Source organism: Tamandua tetradactyla, chromosome X (assembly GCF_023851605.1).
Source record: "Tamandua tetradactyla isolate mTamTet1 chromosome X, mTamTet1.pri, whole genome shotgun sequence".
NCBI classification, from domain to species: Eukaryota; Metazoa; Chordata; class Mammalia; order Pilosa; family Myrmecophagidae; genus Tamandua; species Tamandua tetradactyla.
Genome location: NC_135353.1, coordinates 149,716,462 through 149,736,273, shown reverse-complemented (window position 1 = coordinate 149,736,273; position 19,812 = coordinate 149,716,462). Strand labels below are relative to the sequence as shown.

The 19,812-nt window shown below is 37.1% G+C and overlaps 1 protein-coding gene and 1 non-coding gene across 3 annotated transcripts in view; one reads left to right on the top strand and one right to left on the bottom strand.

Moving 5' to 3' along the window:
• Positions 1–19,812, top strand: part of PDK3 (pyruvate dehydrogenase kinase 3) — a 368,168-nt gene that overhangs the window by 314,412 nt on the left and 33,944 nt on the right. For both annotated transcript variants that reach the window (XM_077144969.1, XM_077144968.1), the window contains exon 6: positions 16,953–17,030. In XM_077144969.1, coding sequence (XP_077001084.1) covers positions 16,953–17,030 — 78 coding nt within the window. The remainder of the gene's footprint in view (positions 1–16,952; positions 17,031–19,812) is intronic.
• LOC143672215 (U6 spliceosomal RNA) lies at positions 17,912–18,018 on the bottom strand. The gene has a single exon (XR_013169684.1). It is a non-coding gene; the product is annotated as a U6 spliceosomal RNA (small nuclear RNA).

The following is a 19,812-nucleotide window of genomic DNA, read 5'->3' as shown; positions in this document are numbered from 1 at the left end:
TACATTAATATATATTTCCTGTGTGTCTTTTCTTTTTAACTGTAAGCAATTTGAGGTCAGGATTTACTATAGTGCCTGCATAGATGAACAATAAATATCTCTTGGTTTGGTCAATTTTTGATAATTTATTTTTAAAAAATAGCTTTATTGATTGATGTCTTATTCATATACCATACAGTTTGGCCTTTAAAAATGTACAGTTCAGTGGATTTTATTATATTCAAAGTTGTGTGCAGCTATCACTACAATTCAATTTTAGAATAATTTTTATTACCCCAAAAAGAAACCTGGTACCCATTAGCAGTCATTCCTCATTCCTCCCCCTGCCATTCAGCCCTAGGCAACCATTAATCTACTTTCTGTCTCTATAGATTTGCTATTCTGGACATTTTATAGAAATGAAATTATATAATATGTGGTTTTCTGTGACTGGCTTCTTTCACTTAGCATAATATTTTCAAGGATCAATCCATGTTATAGCAGGTATCAGTACTTCCTCCCTTTTTATAGCTGAATAATACTCCATTATATGGATAGACCACATTTTCTTTACCTGTTCATCAGCTGTTGGACATTTGGGTTAACTGGGTGATCATGGGCATGTTATGGTACCTCTTTTTTTTTTACATGGGCAGGCACCAGGAATTGAACCCGGGTCCTCTGGCATGTCAGGCAAGCGTCCTTGCCTGCTGAGCCACCGTGGCTCACCCATGGTACCTCTTTTTGCCTCGATTTTCTCATCCGTAAAATGACACCATTGGGAATTCACCTATATCATAAGGTTAAATCATTTAATATATGTAGCACCCCTGAAAACAGTGCTAGCATACCATTAAGAGCTAGAAACAAAGTTTATTGGTAATGTTCCTTTGGATATCATACTTACAAGTCTTTTAGCTTTCAATTTATACCATTGATTGTAATAGCTTGGTGCCTTGTACTTTTATTTCTGGCATAAATTATAAAATATTTTTAGAACCATTTAGGGCATTTATAAGACAATTGAAAATTTAAACCTTGGATATTTGACATAAAAAAATATTGTTAACTTTTTTAGGTGTGATATTGGTATTATGGTTAAGTTTTTTTAAAAGTCCTAACTTCCAGAAATTTATTGTAAATATTTACAGGTGATATAAAATGCCATGTAGGATTTGTTTCAAATTATATAAAAGGAGAGAGGTAAAAAATGATTGGGGATATGTTGAAAATTGTTGAGGCGCTAATGATGAGTTTGTGGGGATTGATTCTCCTGTGCCCTCTCCTTTTGAATATGTTTGAAATTCTTCATAATCAAGTTTTTAAAACATACTGATTGTTATCTCATTTTTTCTTCACAAGTAATATTCTCCACTAAGTTTAGGAAGATTTTAACCAAGAATCAGTACAACTAGCATTGGGGTTCTGTGAAACTGTTAATGAGATTACACAGAACTTATGTGCGTCGTAGGACACTAGGATGAGGAATCTGCTGTGACTTGACCCTTGAGGCAACTATTCTGTCATTTTACAGCACTTGCTGTCTGTATTGCTCTTGTACTTATTGCATGTTACTGGGTTTTGTCATTATCTGTACTTATGTTGATCTCTCTAATTGGGGTGTAAATTTCTAAAGGTCTGGAATTACTCATATACTTTTGCATCACTCCTCTTACAGAACTTTGCACCAAAACAAGCCAAAAATTATATGCAAAGTGGTTTAATAAATATGTGAAAGGAAAAAAAAAAATGGAAGTTTTTGCCTAAAGTCTACCACATAGAGATGCCTTCTTTCTTTGTCCTTTTTGTTCAGAGTTATGACCATGGGTTTTGAAATCCCTTTTCTCCTCCCTCTTGTTGTGCTCAGTCACCCACTTTATCTTCACTCTTTCTCCTCCCCTTTTTTACTTTATACCCGAGGAAACTACTGTTGTACTCTGAAAAAAGTTTACTACATCCTGTTGTTAAATTCTACCACTTGTTTGGTGTAACTAAAATCTGGATTCACTTCTCCATGCACTTCTACCACTCAGAACCCACTTCCCCTAACACATAGACACACACACATACACACACACAGTGCTGCCCCCACACTTAGGAAGTAAGAAGGAAGACTGGTATACTCCTCATTCCCCACTGCATCTTTCAAACACGTTTTTCATCTCTCAACAGCCTCTTCCCTTAAGGAAGAAAAACAGTGGAGGATGGTTTCAGATTCTAAAATACATAAACGCTGTAAAGCAACACCCTCATAATCAACTCTTATGGCATCCTTTATTCCCTTCATAAATTATACTGAGAATACTAAATATTCTTGGCTTGTACATATTTTCTATAATACGTTCATACTTCCATCTGGTGAAGTTTATGCTTAGTAAGGATCACTTATTTGTACCTAAGTCATTGGTGTAAGTTATACTACCTGTTGTGAATACCTAATTTTTTTAAATGTTAGATAAACTGAAGAAATACAGATATCCCCAAAAAAGACTTATTTTCATTAAAATCAAGTTGAATGTTTAAGATTCAATAAAATAAAGTCTCTTTAAGTATAGATTAGTAAAACCATATAACTATTAGATGATGGTATAGTCTTAGAAGAATAGAAGAATCTGTGCTCGGATTGCTTCACAAGTGTCTTTAGGTTTATTATACTTTAAAGAAATAGGAATTGGAATTCATAGATGTAGCATTTATCCCAGAAAGAGGATCTGTAACCCCAGACATCCATATTAAAAAAAAGAACTTTGACCTTCTATGAAATGATTAGCAGATGAATAAATTATATATTCAAATGTGCATTTTAAGTTAATGTTAATCACATTTCCCACTTTCCAGCATTTTTGTTCATCACCTTACTCCTGTTTCTAGTTGGATCAGTTAAGAGAGCTAATACCATATTACCAAAATCATAAAATTGCTTATTGAAGATAATTTAGAAAATGTGGGAAAGAAGAGAATAAAAATGACCTGTTTCATGACCCAGCCAGAACATTGTTTTATAGTTTGAATCCATACCGAATTTACAAATCAGTATTGAATTGCATATATTGTGCATAAATCTTTGTCTCTGAAATCCATAGTTTTTGTGTATTTCCCCATCTCCAGCACTAATAGCCATCACATACTACCTTCCTGGATGAATTCAGTAACTGGTAGTCATAACCTCTATCCTACCCTCTGTATCAATATTGTAGGAGTCTTTCCTGTATCTGATAATCTTTGTGTATTCAAATGTTTTTTCCAACCAAGTGTGTAATCTTTTTTCCTCAGTGGAGTTTTGACCCTCAATCAGTTACCTTTCCTGTCATAGTGAAATGGATTCCTTAGGAGGGAACCCAAAGATTTTTTTTCTCCCTGTCAACCTAAGCACATTTTAACAGCTTTCTGCTTCATTCCATATTGGCCCAACTCTTATACAGCAGCTCTCTCTAACTTAAAATAAGCCTTATAGAGAACAGGCAAGTTCTCTTATCAGAGCTTATCAGAGTCCACCAATGGTCAAAAGGCCCAGAAATTCTTCTGTCTTTTAGCTAAAAGGCACTGGAGTCTGTACATCTAAATGGTGTAGGGGCAACAATCATAAAGTCTCAAAAGCCCTAGGTTTTACCAGCATTTCTTACCAATCCCAAGTGTTGTCAAGGAGAAGAAGAAATGAATGTCAGCTTCTCTTTTACTCTTAGTGCCCCCTTCTTCTTTTTAGAGTACTTGGTATTTTTGTGCTAGCTCTGTTTTTTTTCCTGCAGAAATGTGCTAGCTTTTTACCTGCTCTCTGAATCCTTTGAGATTTCTCAGTTAATTTGCTAAGTGTCTCTATAGCAAGCATGTTCTTCATTTTATTGTAGAAAGCTTAATGTAGAAAAAGTAGGGATTCTGGGATTTAATGCTAGCTTTACTGTTTATTAGCTGCAAAGATCCTGCATGGTTTAAACACAGCCATATGTCCAAACCAAATGACCTCTGTGTGTGTGTAGACATGTGTTTTACAGCCTTAAGAAGGCTTAATGAACTGACAATGATCCACATACTTAAATCTGTTGAGAAAGACTACAGAAGACTTTCCTATAGAAGGATAGGGACAATATTTTTATTTTTGACTAGCTAGTTGTATAAATGTATAAAGGTGAGGTGCATCTTGTGTAACATTAATTGATTGTGCAGAACCCTGAAGCATGCCTTCTCCTGCTTATTTAGCATGTTAATATATACCTTTACACATCTGCAAATTATAGACTCATGGTAGTGAATGCTAGAATTAGTGTTGCAGAGCTGTTCCTGTTATCCTCTGGGAGGTGCCTTCCATTGTGACTCTTTTCTCTCTCTTCTTTGTAAGAAACTAGGCACTTGAATGGAAAGTCCTGTGGTAGGATTATTTTAAAGGTACAAACTTAAATGCTTAGAATAATAGCATACAAATGGCACCCTCAGAGCATGTCATTATTCTAGTTCAGAAATCTCTTGTGCTCTCACTTAGGACTCTTCTGTTTTCAAGTAACAGAGATCTGCTCCCTAGTTCAAGAAACATTTATAGGTGTGGGAAGATGGCAGAATCAGGTCCTCCACCAGAACAACTACTAAACAGGCAGGAATTGTCTGAATCAGCTATTTTGGAACTCCACAATCTAGTAGGGCACTGTGTAGCATCCAGGGAAGAGTGGGAGGAAGAGGCTGGTAAATTGCAGTAAATAGCAGTGAATTCTGCTCTCTGAGCTGTGGCTACCATCACCTATCCCCCAGAATCATGTCAGGCAGGAGTGAAGAACTCAACCCCCACACCTGGTACAGCTTGCTTGTGCCAGGGTGGGGTATAAAGACCAAGTTCCCCAAGTTCCCCAGGTGTACAGTCTAATGCACGGATCACTGCTTTTGATTAGCTACTTCAGATTGCTGGGGGCCTGGCTCTGTGGGCAGACATTGTTCCAACCTGCTCTGGGCAAAAGCAGTAGAGGAGCCTTAAAGACCCTTCCTCAAAACTATGGAAAATAGTTAAAGGGTTTCATTTACTGGGCAAGTACCAAACCAAGAAAATGTAACTTAAAAGGCCATAGTAGAAGCTCTTGGCACACTTGCTGGCTCCTCCCTCAGCCCCTCCTCGGGGCAGTAGCCGTGCTAGCTAGTGCTCCCTTTATGGGTCCCTGGCCTTGTTGTAGTTGGAAAGACTGACCCAGGGATCTCCAATCCTCCTTGATACCCACTCCCCTCCCAGAATTTGCCCTCCAGGCAAAAGCAGCTTGAGACAGCAAAAGCTGTGGAAGAAACAATTTGAGTTGGTTGACCTGGTGCAAAGTCTTACCTGCTTAAGTCCTGTAGTGAAGCACCTGAAAGAGGAAGAAGTTGTATTTCCTAGAGGATAGATGGGACATGGCATTCAGATTGCTACAAACAGGGGAACTCCTAAAGCCACTAATAAGAATAGGCCCAGAAAGGACAGGTAGAACCTTGCACTTTACATTTGCCTTGGGCTAACCTTAATAGGCCTGAATGCTGAAGGAGAGCACCAGCCAACCCAAAGATAATTTGAAAAGACAGTGGAAGGTGTTTTTTGCATTGGTTTGTTTGGTTTTGCTAGCAACTTGCACTAAAAAAAATCTCTGTCATAAAACTAGCTGGATACAAACGCAAGAAACAGCTCAGAGATAAAATCCCAGGGTTAACAGCTTAAAATATTAAAATGTACAGTGTCAACAAAAGTTTACACAGCAGGGCAGTGCAGCGGTGGCTCAGTGGCAGAATTCCCACCTGTCACGCTGGAGACTGGGTTAGATTCCTGGAGCCTGCCCATGCTTAACTGAAAAAAAAAATTAAGAGATTACATGACAGCCAAGAAACAGGAAATAATAGCCCGTTGTTTTCATTTGCAATCTGCTGGAAAGCAATATACCAGAACTGGAATGGCTTATTAAAAGGGGGAATTTAATAGTTACAAGTTTACAGTTCTGAGGCAGTGAAAGTGTCCAAACTAAGGCATCCAGGGAAAGAAACCCTTATTCAAGGAATGCAGATGGGTCAGGGATGCTTGTCAGCTGGGGAGACACATAGCTGCAATATGCTGGTCTCTTGCGCCTATGTTCTGTTGCTTTCATCCTCTGTTCCTCCGGGGGTTCCTCACTGTACTTCTCCAGGGCTGGCTTTCATCTCTTGGCTTCCCTTGGCTCTCTCCAGGTTCTGGCTTGCTTAACATCTCGTGATGTGTGCTGGGCTCCACGCTACTCCAAACATTTGTGTCTCTGTTCTCCAGGTGTTGGCATCTGTGTCAGCTCTGCTCTGTCAGCTCTAAGCTCTCTCCAAAATGTTTTCCTCTTTTAAAGGATTCCAGTGAACTAATCAAGACCCACCTGGAATGGGTGGAGTCACATCTCCATCTAATCATAAGGCTACACCCACAGTTGGGCACACCACATCTCTGTGGAGATAATCTAATCAAAAGTTTCTGCCCTGTGGTGGTGAATCAGGATGAAAAGAAATGGTTGGCTCCGCAAAATTGGGTCAGGATTAAAACATGGCTTTTCTGGGTACATTATACTTTGAAACTAGCACAGTCATCCAAAGGAAGAGGATAAAAATCCAGAAAATGTAAACGAAGAAGACCAGACTATTAACATACCAGACAAAGAGTTCTTGAAAAATGATCTTCATTATTCCCAAGGAGAGGAAGGAGAATACAGAGAAAGTACTAAATGATATCTGGAAAACAATAAATAATATGAGAATCTCAATGGGATATAAGTTTTTAAAAAGAAACCAGACAGAACTATTGAAGACCACAATAACTGAAATGAAAATTACCCAAGATAGTTTCAGCAGCAGATCAGAGCTAACAGAAGAAAGAGTCAGTGAATTCAAAGACAGGACAATTGAAAGGAGTCAGGCTGAGAACCAGAAAGAAAAAAACTATTAGAAAAAGCAAAAATAGCCTAAGAGACCTGTGGGATACCATCAGGCATATCAGTATATACATTATGGGAGTCCCAGAGGGAAAAGGAGAGAAAGGAACTGAAGGAATATTACTCAAAGAACTAATGACGGCAAACCTCGCAAGCTTGGCAAAAGATGTGAATATTCACATCCAAGGAGCCCGTTGAACACCAAACAGGATCAACTTGAAGAGAAATACACCTAGACACGTGGTAATCAAACTGTCAAATGTAAAGGACAAGAAGAGAGTTCTGAAAGCTGCAAGAGAAACATAATGTGTTGTGTATAAGGGAGTCCCAATTACGTGAAGTGCTGATTTCCCATCAGAAACCATGAGGGGTAGGAGGCAGTGGGTTGAAATACTTAAATCACTGAGGAAAAACAACTGCCAGCCAAGAAATAAAAGGAAATTAAAAGGGTTATAAGAGAATACTATGAACAACAGTATGCCAAGAAACTAGAGAAATGAGATGAAATGGAAAAATTTCTGTAAACACAGAAACTACCTTTGCTGACTGAGGAAGAAATAGGAGATCTCAAACCAGTTGCTGAGTAACGAGAGTAAATCAATAATCAAAAACCACTCAACAAAGAAAAGTCCATGACCAGATGGCTCCACAGGGGAATTGTACCAAACATTCCATGAAGAATTAACACCAGTGCTGCTCAAATTCTTCCCCCCCAAAAAAAAATTGAAGAAGAGGGAACACACCCTGTGATGGTTTGAAGCCATATGTGCCCCAGAAAAGGCATATGAGCAGCACGTGCCCCCTGTTCTTTTCTGAACTGATGCAAATGTTCTAAGAAATGATCATGATGTTGAATATTCAACTATGTGATGATATTGTGAATTACTGATTGTATATGTAGAACGGAATGATCAAAAGTTAAGAATGTTTGCATTTATTTGCTGTTCTATTTTTTTAAAAAATTAAAATTAATAAAAAATAGTTTGTCTTATATTTTTTTAAAAAATTGGAAAATTAATTAAAAAAAACAAGTGGCCATCTAAGCTGGATTAGGTGGAGACATGTTTCCATCCACTCTAGGTGGGTCTTGATTACTTTGCTGGAATCCTATAAAAGGGAGATTCAGAGAGAGCAGAAAAGAATGACATAGCCATGAGAAGCAGAGTCTACCAGCCAGTGACCTTTGGGGATGAAGAAGAAAAATGCCTCCCAGGGAGCTTCATGAAACAGGAAGCCAGGAGAGAAAGGTAGCAGATGACCCCATACGTGTTCACCCTGTACCCTTCCAGTTGAGAGAGAAACCCTGACCATGTTTGCCATGTGCCTTTCCACTTGAGAGAGAAAAACTTCATTGACATTCTTAAATCAAGAAATCTGTCCCTGGATGCCTTAGATTGGACATTTCTATAGAATTGCTTTAATTTGGACATTTTCATGCGTTAGAACTGTAAACTTGTAACTTATTAAATTCCCCTTTTGAAAAGCCATTCTGTTTCTGGTACATTGCACTCCAGCAGCTAGCAAACTACAATAGTGGCCTTGTAAGTTCTTGGTCGTCTTGCTGTTATCATGTCACTAGGTGGAGATGTAGCATTGTTTGGTGGTGTAGCCAAGAAAAGTGTCCTGATTTTTTTTTTTTTCTTTTTAAGAGTACTTTACAGGTATTTGTTGGGGCCTATTATAAGTTTAAAAAAACTTTTGAATTTGGTATAATTCTAAATTTTAACTTTTTTAGATTTTAAGTTCAATCCTAATTAAATGTCTATTTTCTTTAAAAAATCAATTCTTTTAAGAAAACGTTCCTCTTCTTATTGCTATTCCTCATTAAATCGTCTTGTCATGGAGTCATTTTAACATCTCGGTGATTCTATATAGTGATTTAATTCTAAGAGTTTAATAAATTAGAATTCTTACTCTGAGGCTAAGCAATATTTAAATTTTTAATTTGGTAGCAATTCAAGTTAAGTGAATCAAAACTTACTGTCTGAACATACCCTAACCTTATCTTTGTATTATTTGGGGTTCATATTGTCAAATTTTAACATATTTAAATTATTTGGAGCTTATTTTTTTTTACTTTTTTTTTATTATTAATTAAAGAAAAAAAAAGAAATTAACCCAACATTTAGAAATCATTCCATTCTACATATGCAATCAGTAATTCTTAACATCATCACATAGATGCATGATCATCATTTCTTAGTACATTTGCATTGATTTAGAAGAACTAGCAAAACAACACAAAAAGATATAGAATGTTAATATAGAGAAAAAATAAAAATAATAATAATAGTACAAAAAAAAGACAGACAGACAAAAAAAAAACACCTATAGCTCAGATGCAGCTTCATTCAGTGTTTTAACATGATTACTTTACAATTAGGTATTATTATGCTGTCCATTTTTGAGTTTTTGTATCTAGTCCTGTTGCACAGTCTGTATCCCTTCAGCTCCAATTACCCATTATCTTACCCTGTTTCTAACTCCTGCTGGACTCTGTTACCAATGACATATTCCAAGTTTATTCTCGAATGTCAGTTCACATCATTGGGACAATACAGTATTTGTCCTTTAGTTTTTGGCTAGACTCACTCAGCATAATGTTCTCTAGGTCCATCCAGGTTATTACATGCTTCATACGTTTATTCTGTCTTAAAGCTGCATAATATTCCATCGTATGTATATACCACAGTTTGTTTAGCCACTTGTCTGTTGATGGACATTTTGGCTGTTTCCATCTCTTTGCAATTGTAAATAACGCTGCTGTAAACATTGGTGTGCAAATGTCTGTTTGTGTCTTTGCTGTTAAGTCCTTTGAGTAGATACCCAGCAATGGTATTGCTGGGTCGTATGGCAATTCTATATTCAGCTTTTTGAGGAACCGCCAAACTGCCTTCCACAGTGGTTGCACCCTTTGACATTCCCACCAACAGTGGATAAGTGTGCCTCTTTCACCGCATCCTCTCCAGCACTTGTCATTTTCTGTTTTGTTGATAATGGCCATTCTGGTGGGTGTGAGATGATATCTCATTGTGGTTTTGATTTGCATTTCTCTAATGGCCAGGGACATTGAGCATCTCTTCATGTGCCTTTTGGCCATTTGTATTTCCTCTTCTGAGAGGTGTCTGTTCAAGTCTTTTTCCCATTTTGTAATTGGGTTGGCTGTCTTTTTGTTGTTGAGTTGAACAGTCTCTTTATAAATTCTGGATACTAGCCCTTTATCTGATATGTCATTTCCAAATATTGTCTCCCATTGTGTAGGCTGTCTTTCTACTTTCTTGATGAAGTTCTTTGATGCACAAAAGTGTTTAATTTTGAGGAGCTCCCATTTATTTATTTCCTTCTTCAGTGCTCTTGCTTTAGGTGTAAGGTCCATAAAACCGCCTCCAATTGTAAGTTTCATAAGATATCTCCCTACATTTTCCTCTAACTGTTTTATGGTCTTAGACCTAATGTTTAGATCTTTGATGCATTTTGAGTTAACTTTTGTATAGGGTGTGAGATACGGGTCTTCTTTCATTCTTTTGCATATGGATATCCAGTTCTCTAGGCACCATTTATTGAAGAGACTGTTCTGTCCCAGGTGAGTTGGCTTGACTGCCTTATCAAAGATCAAATGTCCATAGATGAGAAGGTCTATATCTGAGCACTCTATTCGATTCCATTGGTCGATATATCTATCTTTATGCCAATACCATGCTGTTTTGACCACTGTGGCTTCATAATATGCCTTAAAGTCAGGCAGCGCGAGACCTCCAGCTTCGTTTTTTTTCCTCAAGATGTTTTTAGCAATTCGGGGCACCCTGCCCTTCCAGATAAATTGGCTTATTGGTTTTTCTATTTCTGAAAAATAAGTTGTTGGGATTTTGATTGGTATTGCATTGAATCTGTAAATCAATTTAGGTAGGATTGACATCTTAACTATATTTAGTCTTCCAATCCATGAACACGGTATGCCCTTCCATCTATTTAGGTCTTCTGTGATTTCTTTTAGCAGTTTTTTGTAGTTTTCTTTATATAGGTTTTTTGTCTCTTTAGTTAAATTTATTCCTAGGTATTTTATTCTTTTAGTTGCAATTGTAAATGGGATTCGTTTCTTGATTTCCCCCTCAGCTTGTTCATTACTAGTGTATAGAAATGCTACAGATTTTTGAATGTTGACCTTGTAACCTGCTACTTTGCTGTACTCATTTATTAGCTCTAGTAGTTTTGTTGTGGATTTTTCCGGGTTTTCGACGTATACTATCATATTGTCTGCAAACAGTGATAGTTCTACTTCTTCCTTTCCAATGTTGATGCCTTGTATTTCTTTTTCTTGTCTAATTGCTCTGGCTAGAACCTCCAACACAATGTTGAATAATAGTGGTGATAGTGGACATCCTTGTCTTGTTCCTGATCTTAGGGGGAAAGTTTTCAATTTTTCCCCATTGAGGATGATATTAGCTGTGGGTTGTTCATATATTCCCTGTATCATTTTAAGGAAGTTCCCTTGTATTCCTATCTTTTGAAGTGTTTTCAACAGGAAAGAATGTTGAATCTTGTCAAATGCCTTCTCTGCATCAATTGAGATGATCATGTGATTTTTCTGCTTTGATTTGTTGATATGGTGTATTACATTAATTGATTTTCTTATGTTGAACCATCCTTGCATACCTGGGATGAATCCTACTTGATCATGATGTATAATTCTTTTAATGTGTTGTTGGATACGATTTGCTAGAATTTTATTGAGGATTTTTACATCTATATTCATTAGAGAGATTGGTCTGTAGTTTTCTTTTTTTGTAATATCTTTGCCTGGTTTTGGTATGAGGGTGATGTTGGCTTCATGGAATGAATTAGGTAGTTTTCCCTCCACTTCGATTTTTTTGAAGAGTTTGAGGAGAGTTGGTACTAATTCTTTCTGGAATGTTTGGTAGAATTCACATGTGAAGCCGTCTGGTCCTGGACTTTTCTTTTTAGGAAGCTTTTGAATGACTAATTCAATTTCTTTACTTGTGATTGGTTTGTTGAGGTCATTTATTTCTTCTTGAGTCAAAGTTGATTGTTCATGTCTTTCCAGGAACCCGTCCATTTCCTCTAAATTGTTGTATTTATTAGCATAAAGTTGTTCATAGTATCCTGTTATTACCTCCTTTATTTCTGTGAGGTCAGTAGTTATGTCTCCTCTTCCATTTCTGATCTTATTTGTTTGCATCCTCTCTCTTCTTCTTTTTGTCAATCTTGCTAAGGGCCCATCAATCTTATTGATTTTCTCATAGAACCAACTTCTGGTCTTATTGATTTTCTCTACTGTTTTCAATTTCATTTATTTCTGCTCTAATCTTTGTTATTTCTGTCCTTTTGCTTGCTCTGGGATTAGTTTGCTGTTCTTTCTCCATTTCTTCCAAGTGGACAGTTAATTCCTGCATTTTTGCCTTTTCTTCTTTTCTGATATAGGCATTTAGAGCAATAAATTTCCCTCTTAGCACTGCCTTTGCTGCGTCCCATAAGTTTTGATATGTTGTGTTTTCGTTTTCATTCGCCTTGAGGTATTTACTAATTTCTCTTGCTATTTCTTCTTTGACCCACTCGTTGTTTAAGAGTGTGTTGTTGAGCCTCCACGTATTTGTGAATTTTCTGGCACTCCGCCTATTATTGATTTCCAACTTCATTCCTTTATGATCCGAGAAAGTGTTGTGTATGATTTCAATCTTTTCAAATTTGTTGAGACTTGCTTTGTGACCCAGCATATGGTCTATCTTTGAGAATGATCCATGAGCACTTGAGAAAAAGGTGTATCCTGCTGTTGTGGGATGTAATGTCCTATAAATGTCTGTTAAGTCTAGCTCATTTATAGTAATATTCAGATTCTCTATTTCTTTGTTGATCCTCTGTCTAGATGTTCTGTCCATTGATGAGAGTGGTGAATTGAAGTCTCCAACTATTATGGTAGATGTGTCTATTTCCCTTTTCAGTGTTTGCAGTGTATTCCTGATGTATTTAGGGGCATTCCGGTTCGGTGCATAAATATTTATGATTGTTATGTCTTCTTGTTTAATTGTTCCTTTTATTAGTAGATAGTGTCCTTCTTTGTCTCTTTTAACTGTTTTACATTTGAAGTCTAATTTGTTGGATGTTAGTATAGCCACTCCTGCTCTTTTCTGGTTGTTATTTGCATGAAATATCTTTTCCCAACCTCTCACTTTCAACCTATGTTTATCTTTGGATCTAAGATGTGTTTCCTGTAGACAGCATATAGAAGGATCCTGTTTTTTAATCCATTCTGCCAATCTATGTCTTTTGATTGGGGAATTCAGTCCATTAACATTGAGGGTTATTACTGTTTGGGTAATATTTTCCTCTACCATTTTGCCTTTTGTATTATATATATCATATCTGACTTTCCTTCTTTCTACACTCTTCTCCACACCTCTCTCTTCTGTCTTTTCGTATCTGACTCTAGTGCTCCCTTTAGTATTTCTTGCAGAGCTGGTCTCTTGGTCACAAATTCTCTCAGTGACTTTTTGTCTGAAAATGTTTTAATTTCTCCCTCATTTTTGAAGAACAATTTTGCTGGATATAGGAGTCTTGGTTGGCAGTTTTTCTCTTTTAGTAATTTAAATATATCATCCCACTGTCTTTTAGCCTCCATGGTTTCTGCTGAGAAATCTACACATAGTCTTATTGTGTTTCCCTTGTATGTGATGGATTGTTTTTCTCTTGCTGCTTTCAAGATCCTCTCTTTCTCTTTGAGCTCTGACATTCTAACTAGTAAGTGTCTTGAAGAATGCCTATTTGGGTCTATTCTCTTTGGGGTGCGCTACACTTCTTGGATCTGTAATTTTTGGTCTTTCATAAGAGTTGGGAAATTTTCAGTGATAATTTCTTCCATTAGTTTTTCTCCTCCTTTTCCCTTCTCTTCTCCTTCTGGGACACCCACAATACGTATATTTGTGCGGTTCATATTGTCCTTGAGTTCCCTGATCCCCTGTTCAAATTTTTCCATTCTTTTCCCTATAGTTTCTGTTTCTTTTTGGACTTCAGATGTTCCATCCTCCAAATCACTAATTCTATCTACTGTCTCTTTAAATCTATCATTGTAGGTATCCATTGTTTTTTCCATCTTTTCTACTTTATCCTTCACTTCCATAAGCTCTGTGATTTGTTTTTTCAGTTTTTCTATTTCTTCTTTTTGTTCAGCCCATGTCTTCTTCATGTCCTCCCTCAATTTATCGATTTCGTTTTTGAAGAGGTTTTCCATTTCTGTTCGTATATTCAGCATTAGTTGTCTCAGCTCCTGTATCTCATTTGAACTATTGATTTGCTCCTTTGACTGGGCCATATTTTCAATTTTCTGAGCGTGATCCGTTGTCTTCTGCTGGCGTCTGGGCATTTAGTCAGATTTCCCTGGGTGTTGGACCCAACAGGTTGAAAGATTTTTCTGTGAAATCTCTGGGTTCTATTTTTCTTATCCTGCCCAATAGGTGGCGCTCGTGGCACACGTTTGTCTGCGGGTCCCACCAGTAAAAGGTGCTGTGGGTCCTTTAACTTTGGAAAACTCTCGCTGTGGGGGAGGTTCGCCAGCCGAAGCGGCTTGGAAGAGTGCCAGCCGGCCCGGGGATCCGAACGCAGGAAGGGTTGCCAGCGGCCGCAGCCTGGGAGAGCGCCTGTCGAATCTCCTAGTTGGCCCGGGGCGCCAAGCGTGGCGGGAGGGCGCCAGCCGCCGCAGCCCGGGAGAGTGCACCGTTCCCAGCCGGACCGGGAAGTCACGTGTCTGGAAGGGACCCCGGTCACCATTCTCTGCTGCCTGGGCGTCTCTGAACCAATTCTCCCAGTTGGTCTGGGGGCCCGCGCGTGGGGGGGGTCGCCAGCCGCCGCGGCTTGAGGGGACTGCCTGTCCACTTCTCCCAGCTGGCCCGGGAAGGAGGAAGGGAGGGACTCCGGCCGCTTGCCGCCCCGGCCCGGGGAAGCCCGCGCCCCTCCACGATCTCACCGGAGCGGTTTCTCCCAGCCAATCAGCCATTCTAGGTTGGGGTACGCTGTCTTTTTTATCTCTGTCGTGGCTCCGGGAGCTGTTCTGTATCGTTTCTACTCCCCTAGTAGCTGTTCTGGAAGAGGAACTAAGATCCACGCGTCTTACTAAGCTGCCATCTTTTCCGGAAGTCCTCCCAATTTAATGCACGTGGCCCAAGTACTCCACGAGCTCTGGGCACGTCCTCCGTAGGAGGGGCTTATTTTTTACCCTTATTTCTTTCTTCCTTTCCTTCCTTCTCTTCTTACTCTTACCTCTTGAATCTTAAGTGTCTACTTTATGTAAAGTATTGATGTGAGGAATATAAAAGAAGTATGAAACTGTCTACAAAGAGCTGATAACCTGTTGAGAAATTTCGCATGTGCCCATGAAGCATTTTCAAGTAATCGAATATCTGTTCTTTAGAAAGTACAAAGGTGAAACTTAAAAAAAAAATCCTCTTGCTCTGAAAAAGAGTCTGGCTGTTCCTCAGAAGGTTAAAAGAGTAACCATAGGACCCAGCAATTCCCTCCTAGGACTATACCCAAGAGAATTGAAAACATATGTCCTTGCAAATCTTATACATGAATGCTCATAGAAGCTTGTTCATAATAGCCAAAAAGTGGAAATGACCCAAATGTATGTTAACTATGTAAGCAAAATGTGTAAGCTCATAGATTTTTATGAAAAATACTGTTAGGTGGGAATACTTAAAATTTAAGCTATGCAATGGACTTTTATTTGGCCATAAAAACAGAAGTACTGATACATGCTACAGTATGAATGAAACTTGAAAACATTAGGCTAAGTGAAAGGTTCCAGTAACAAAAGACCATTTATTGTGTGATTCCATTTATGTGAAATGTCCAGACTAGCAAATCTACAGAGACAGGAAGTAGATCTGTGTTTGCCTAGGGCTGGGGGCCGTGGTGGGGGGGTAGTGACCGCCAGTTGTTGTCTTGGGGTTTTATTGGGGGATGATAAAATGTTCTAAACTTGAGGGTGCACATGGATGGTTCAGTGGTAGAATACTTAACCTTCCATGCTGGAAATCCGGGTTTGATTCTCAGGCCATGTACCACCCCCTCCAAAATAAAAAAGTTCTAAAATTGGATTATGATCATGATTGTACAACTCTTTGAATATACAAAAAACATCGACTCTCAACATTTTAAATGGGAAGATTTTATGGTATGTGAATTATATCTAAATAAAGCTGCTTTTAAAAAGTTTTAAATTTTATTGAACCATGGAATACTTGTCTCTACAGACACTATACTGAATGTATGAGAGTTATTAACAAGTGTAACACAAACTTAGACCTCCAATACTTTGTAGTTCAAGGGAAAAGTCATCCACGAAATATCTGTGAATGGACTTTTGCTTTATGAATTTGTTCCCCATCCTTTGGGATGCAGCCCCCTAAATTCTCTCTTCCAGCTATTTCTGTAATGGCCCTGAGTTTGTTACCCTAGGCTTTTTTTTTCCTTTCAAAAGCAAAGTGTTGCTTCTCATACTTTAATGGTAAATATCAACCCCAATCTGATACCTTGAACTAATTTAAAAGATATTTTTAAGCAATAGTAGTGTCTCAAGTAATTTAAATTTTATGGCTCATGGAAGCACTCATTTATTCAACAAATGCTTATTGATATTTAGTTTTTAAATAACTCTGGCAAGTTCTAAGACAGCATTATTATTTTTGAAATCACAACATGTATCTTTTTGGCTACAATTGAATTTGGTTCTGTGGTGTTAATAGATTTTTGTGAAAAATGCTTTTTAGGTAGTACTTAAAAGTTAAACAAATATGCCTTTTGTTATAGGGCTAGCTGTGCTGTCATTAATTCACACTTTCAATTTTAAGACAGATTTAAGGTCATTAAAACTTAAAGGAAGGAGAAAATTTGGTTTGGTCATGACAATTCCAGAAAAGGCTCTAATTTTGTAAGGCAATAGTTGGTTAATTCTAAATCTGTCAGTTTAGAAATTTTTCTTGTTTTTTATTCTATATATTTATCTATCTTCATATACCATATAAACATATTTGTGCCTCTGTTAGTGCAGCAACTAAACTTTTTTTTCTTTCCTTGTAGATGCATATGAAACAGCCAAGATGCTCTGTGAACAGTATTACCTGGTAGCTCCAGAGCTGGAAATTGAAGAATTCAATGGTAAGGGAAAAATAATTTTAACCTTAAATACAAAGATGCTGACTAAAAAAGTGATTATACCTGAGCTGTATTTCAGTGAGGTGTAAAATTCTATTGCATTTTCATCTTTCATATCTTTTTAAAACTTTCTCTATACCTTAGACAAAGTTAACCAAGGTGTTTTGTTGCAAGGAAATTTTGTTCAAGAACGTTTAATGCATTAGTCTCCAGAGTTCTTGGAACAGAAGTACTAAAGGTGAAAAATGCACAGAGGTATAAACAAGCAGTTCTCTAACAAATGCGAGCAGTTAATAAGCAAATGAAAGCATGTTTAGCTTTACTAATCAAAGAGTACAAACAAAAACACAGATAAATCCTGTTTTTGTTTTTCAAAATAGCAATGATCAAAACATTTTAATACTTTAAATACTCTCTTACCAACACTTACACATTTCTGGTGTAAGTTTAATTGGTACAGCCTTTCTCAAAAATGCTAACACTGTTCTTTCTCTTTGGCCTGGTAAAGTAATAAATGATGGCCATATTTGGCCACAGAAAAATTTTTATAACAAAATATTAAAAATTATATAAAAAATAGAGATGTGCATAGATTTATGTACAAGAATGGTGACCAGAGTGGTTTTATAGAAAAAAAACCCAATTTTTCCAAAATAAAGTATTATTTAAATAAATATGGTACACCCAAGACGATAGCAAAGTATGCAGCCATGCAAAAATAATGCTTTCAAAGAATAATATCTGGGAGAAGTTGATTTTTTTTAATGCAGGCTATGAAAGTTTGTAATCATACAATTTCATTGGAAAATATTTTCAAGGATTTATATTACCGAAATATAAACAACAGCTCCCTAGAGAGTGGGTTTGTAGCTCTTTTTTTTTTTAAAAATATGGAATGCTTCACAAATTTGAGTGTCATCCTTGCAGAGGGGCCATGCTAATCTTCTCTGTATTGTTCCAATTTTAGTATATGTGCTGCCGAAGTGAGCACTGTAGCTCATTTTTGTATTATTCATATGGTTATGTATTTGTTTACATTACCTTTAAACTTGTACTTTTAATTTTATAAGTTACAAAAGACATGCTCATTGTAAAAATACAGACTATACTGAAATGTAGAGTAAAAAAAGCAAATAAACAAAAACACACAAAAAGAAAAAAATCGCAAAACAAACAAAAAAATGAAAGCACCGCCTTCAGTCCCATACCGAGTTTTCTTTCTTCACATAAATGGGGTTTAAAGTATACATGTTCTATAGCTTGCGTTTTTGGCTTCACCTTGAAAATCTGTGCTTGTATTAATGTCATTTACAGATTATCCATAGTATAGATTACCATAATTTATTTAGCCATTTCCCTATGGGTGGACATTTAGGATTTCAAATTTTCCTATATTAAATATAATGAGCAATGAAAGGTGAGTGTGTGTGTTTGGAGGGTGGGAAAATTTGTGAACACATGAAAGTATTTCTGTAGGTTAGATTCCTAGAAACGGAATGACTGAATCTTAGGGTATGGGCATTTAGAATTAAATATACCATCAATTTCCCTCCCTAAAATATGCCAAAAAATGTAATTCTTTTATAATGAAATAAAAATGAAAAAAGACTTTAGTCTGCTGTCGAAGGACAATTGCTAAAATCCTATATCTTCCTACTGACTAAGTTGCACCTTACCTAACTGTCCAGATTTATATTTGTCAAACAATGGAATGTAAATTCGCAGGCAGTAATTGCTCTTTTGCATTAATGGCAGCCTCACTCATTCTGAAGTCCAGAGCAGTAAGCCTGTTCTTGCTCATTCCATGGTACCAGCTGTGTCAGCATATTTATTACCAGCCAGGCTGTCATGCTGGGCAATTCACCCCACCATAAGAAGATTTTGCAAATATTTTTGCCAATATCTCATGAATGATTTTTCTTCTTCTTTCCTTTTTTATTGAAGTTGTGGGTTTACAGAATAATCGTACATAAAATATAGGATTTCTGTATAGTGCCCTATAATTAACGCCTTGCATTGGTGTGATACATTGTTATAATTGGTGAAAGCACGTAGTCCATGATTTAACTTAGGGGGTCACCGTTTGGGTTGTGCAGTTCCATGGATTTTTTTTTTATAATTATTCTAGTAACATATATAAAAATGTAAAATGTCCTCGTTAACTGTGTTCAGATACATATTTCAGTGCTGTTAATTACATTCACAGGGTTGCACTATTATCACTACTGTCTATTACCAAAAGTTTTCCATTGTACCAAATATAAACCCTATACCTTTTAAGCCTTAGTTCCCTGTGCCTTACCCTCACTCCATCCTCTGGGAACCTATATTCTAGGTTCTGACTCTTTAAGTTGGCTTATTCTAATTATTTTTTATCAGTGAAATTCTACAGTATCTATCGTTTTGTGTCTGGCTTGTTTCATTCAACATAATGTCTTCATGGTTCATCCATGTTGTCATATGTATCAGAACTTCATTCCTTTTTATGGCTTCATAATATTACATTGTGTGCATATAGTGCATTTTGTTTACCCAGCCTTTGGTTGGTGGACACTTGGGTTGCTTCCATCTTTTGGCAGTTATAGACAGTGCCAATTATGAACATGATTGTGGAAATAACTGTTTAAGTCCCTGCTTTCACTTCTTTTGGGTATCTACCTAAAAGTGGGATTTCCGGGTCATATGGTAATTCTATACTTACCTTTCTGAGGAACTGCCAAACTTTTTTTCACAGCACCTGCACCAGTTTACCTTCCTGTCAGTAGTGAATGAATGTTCCTATTTT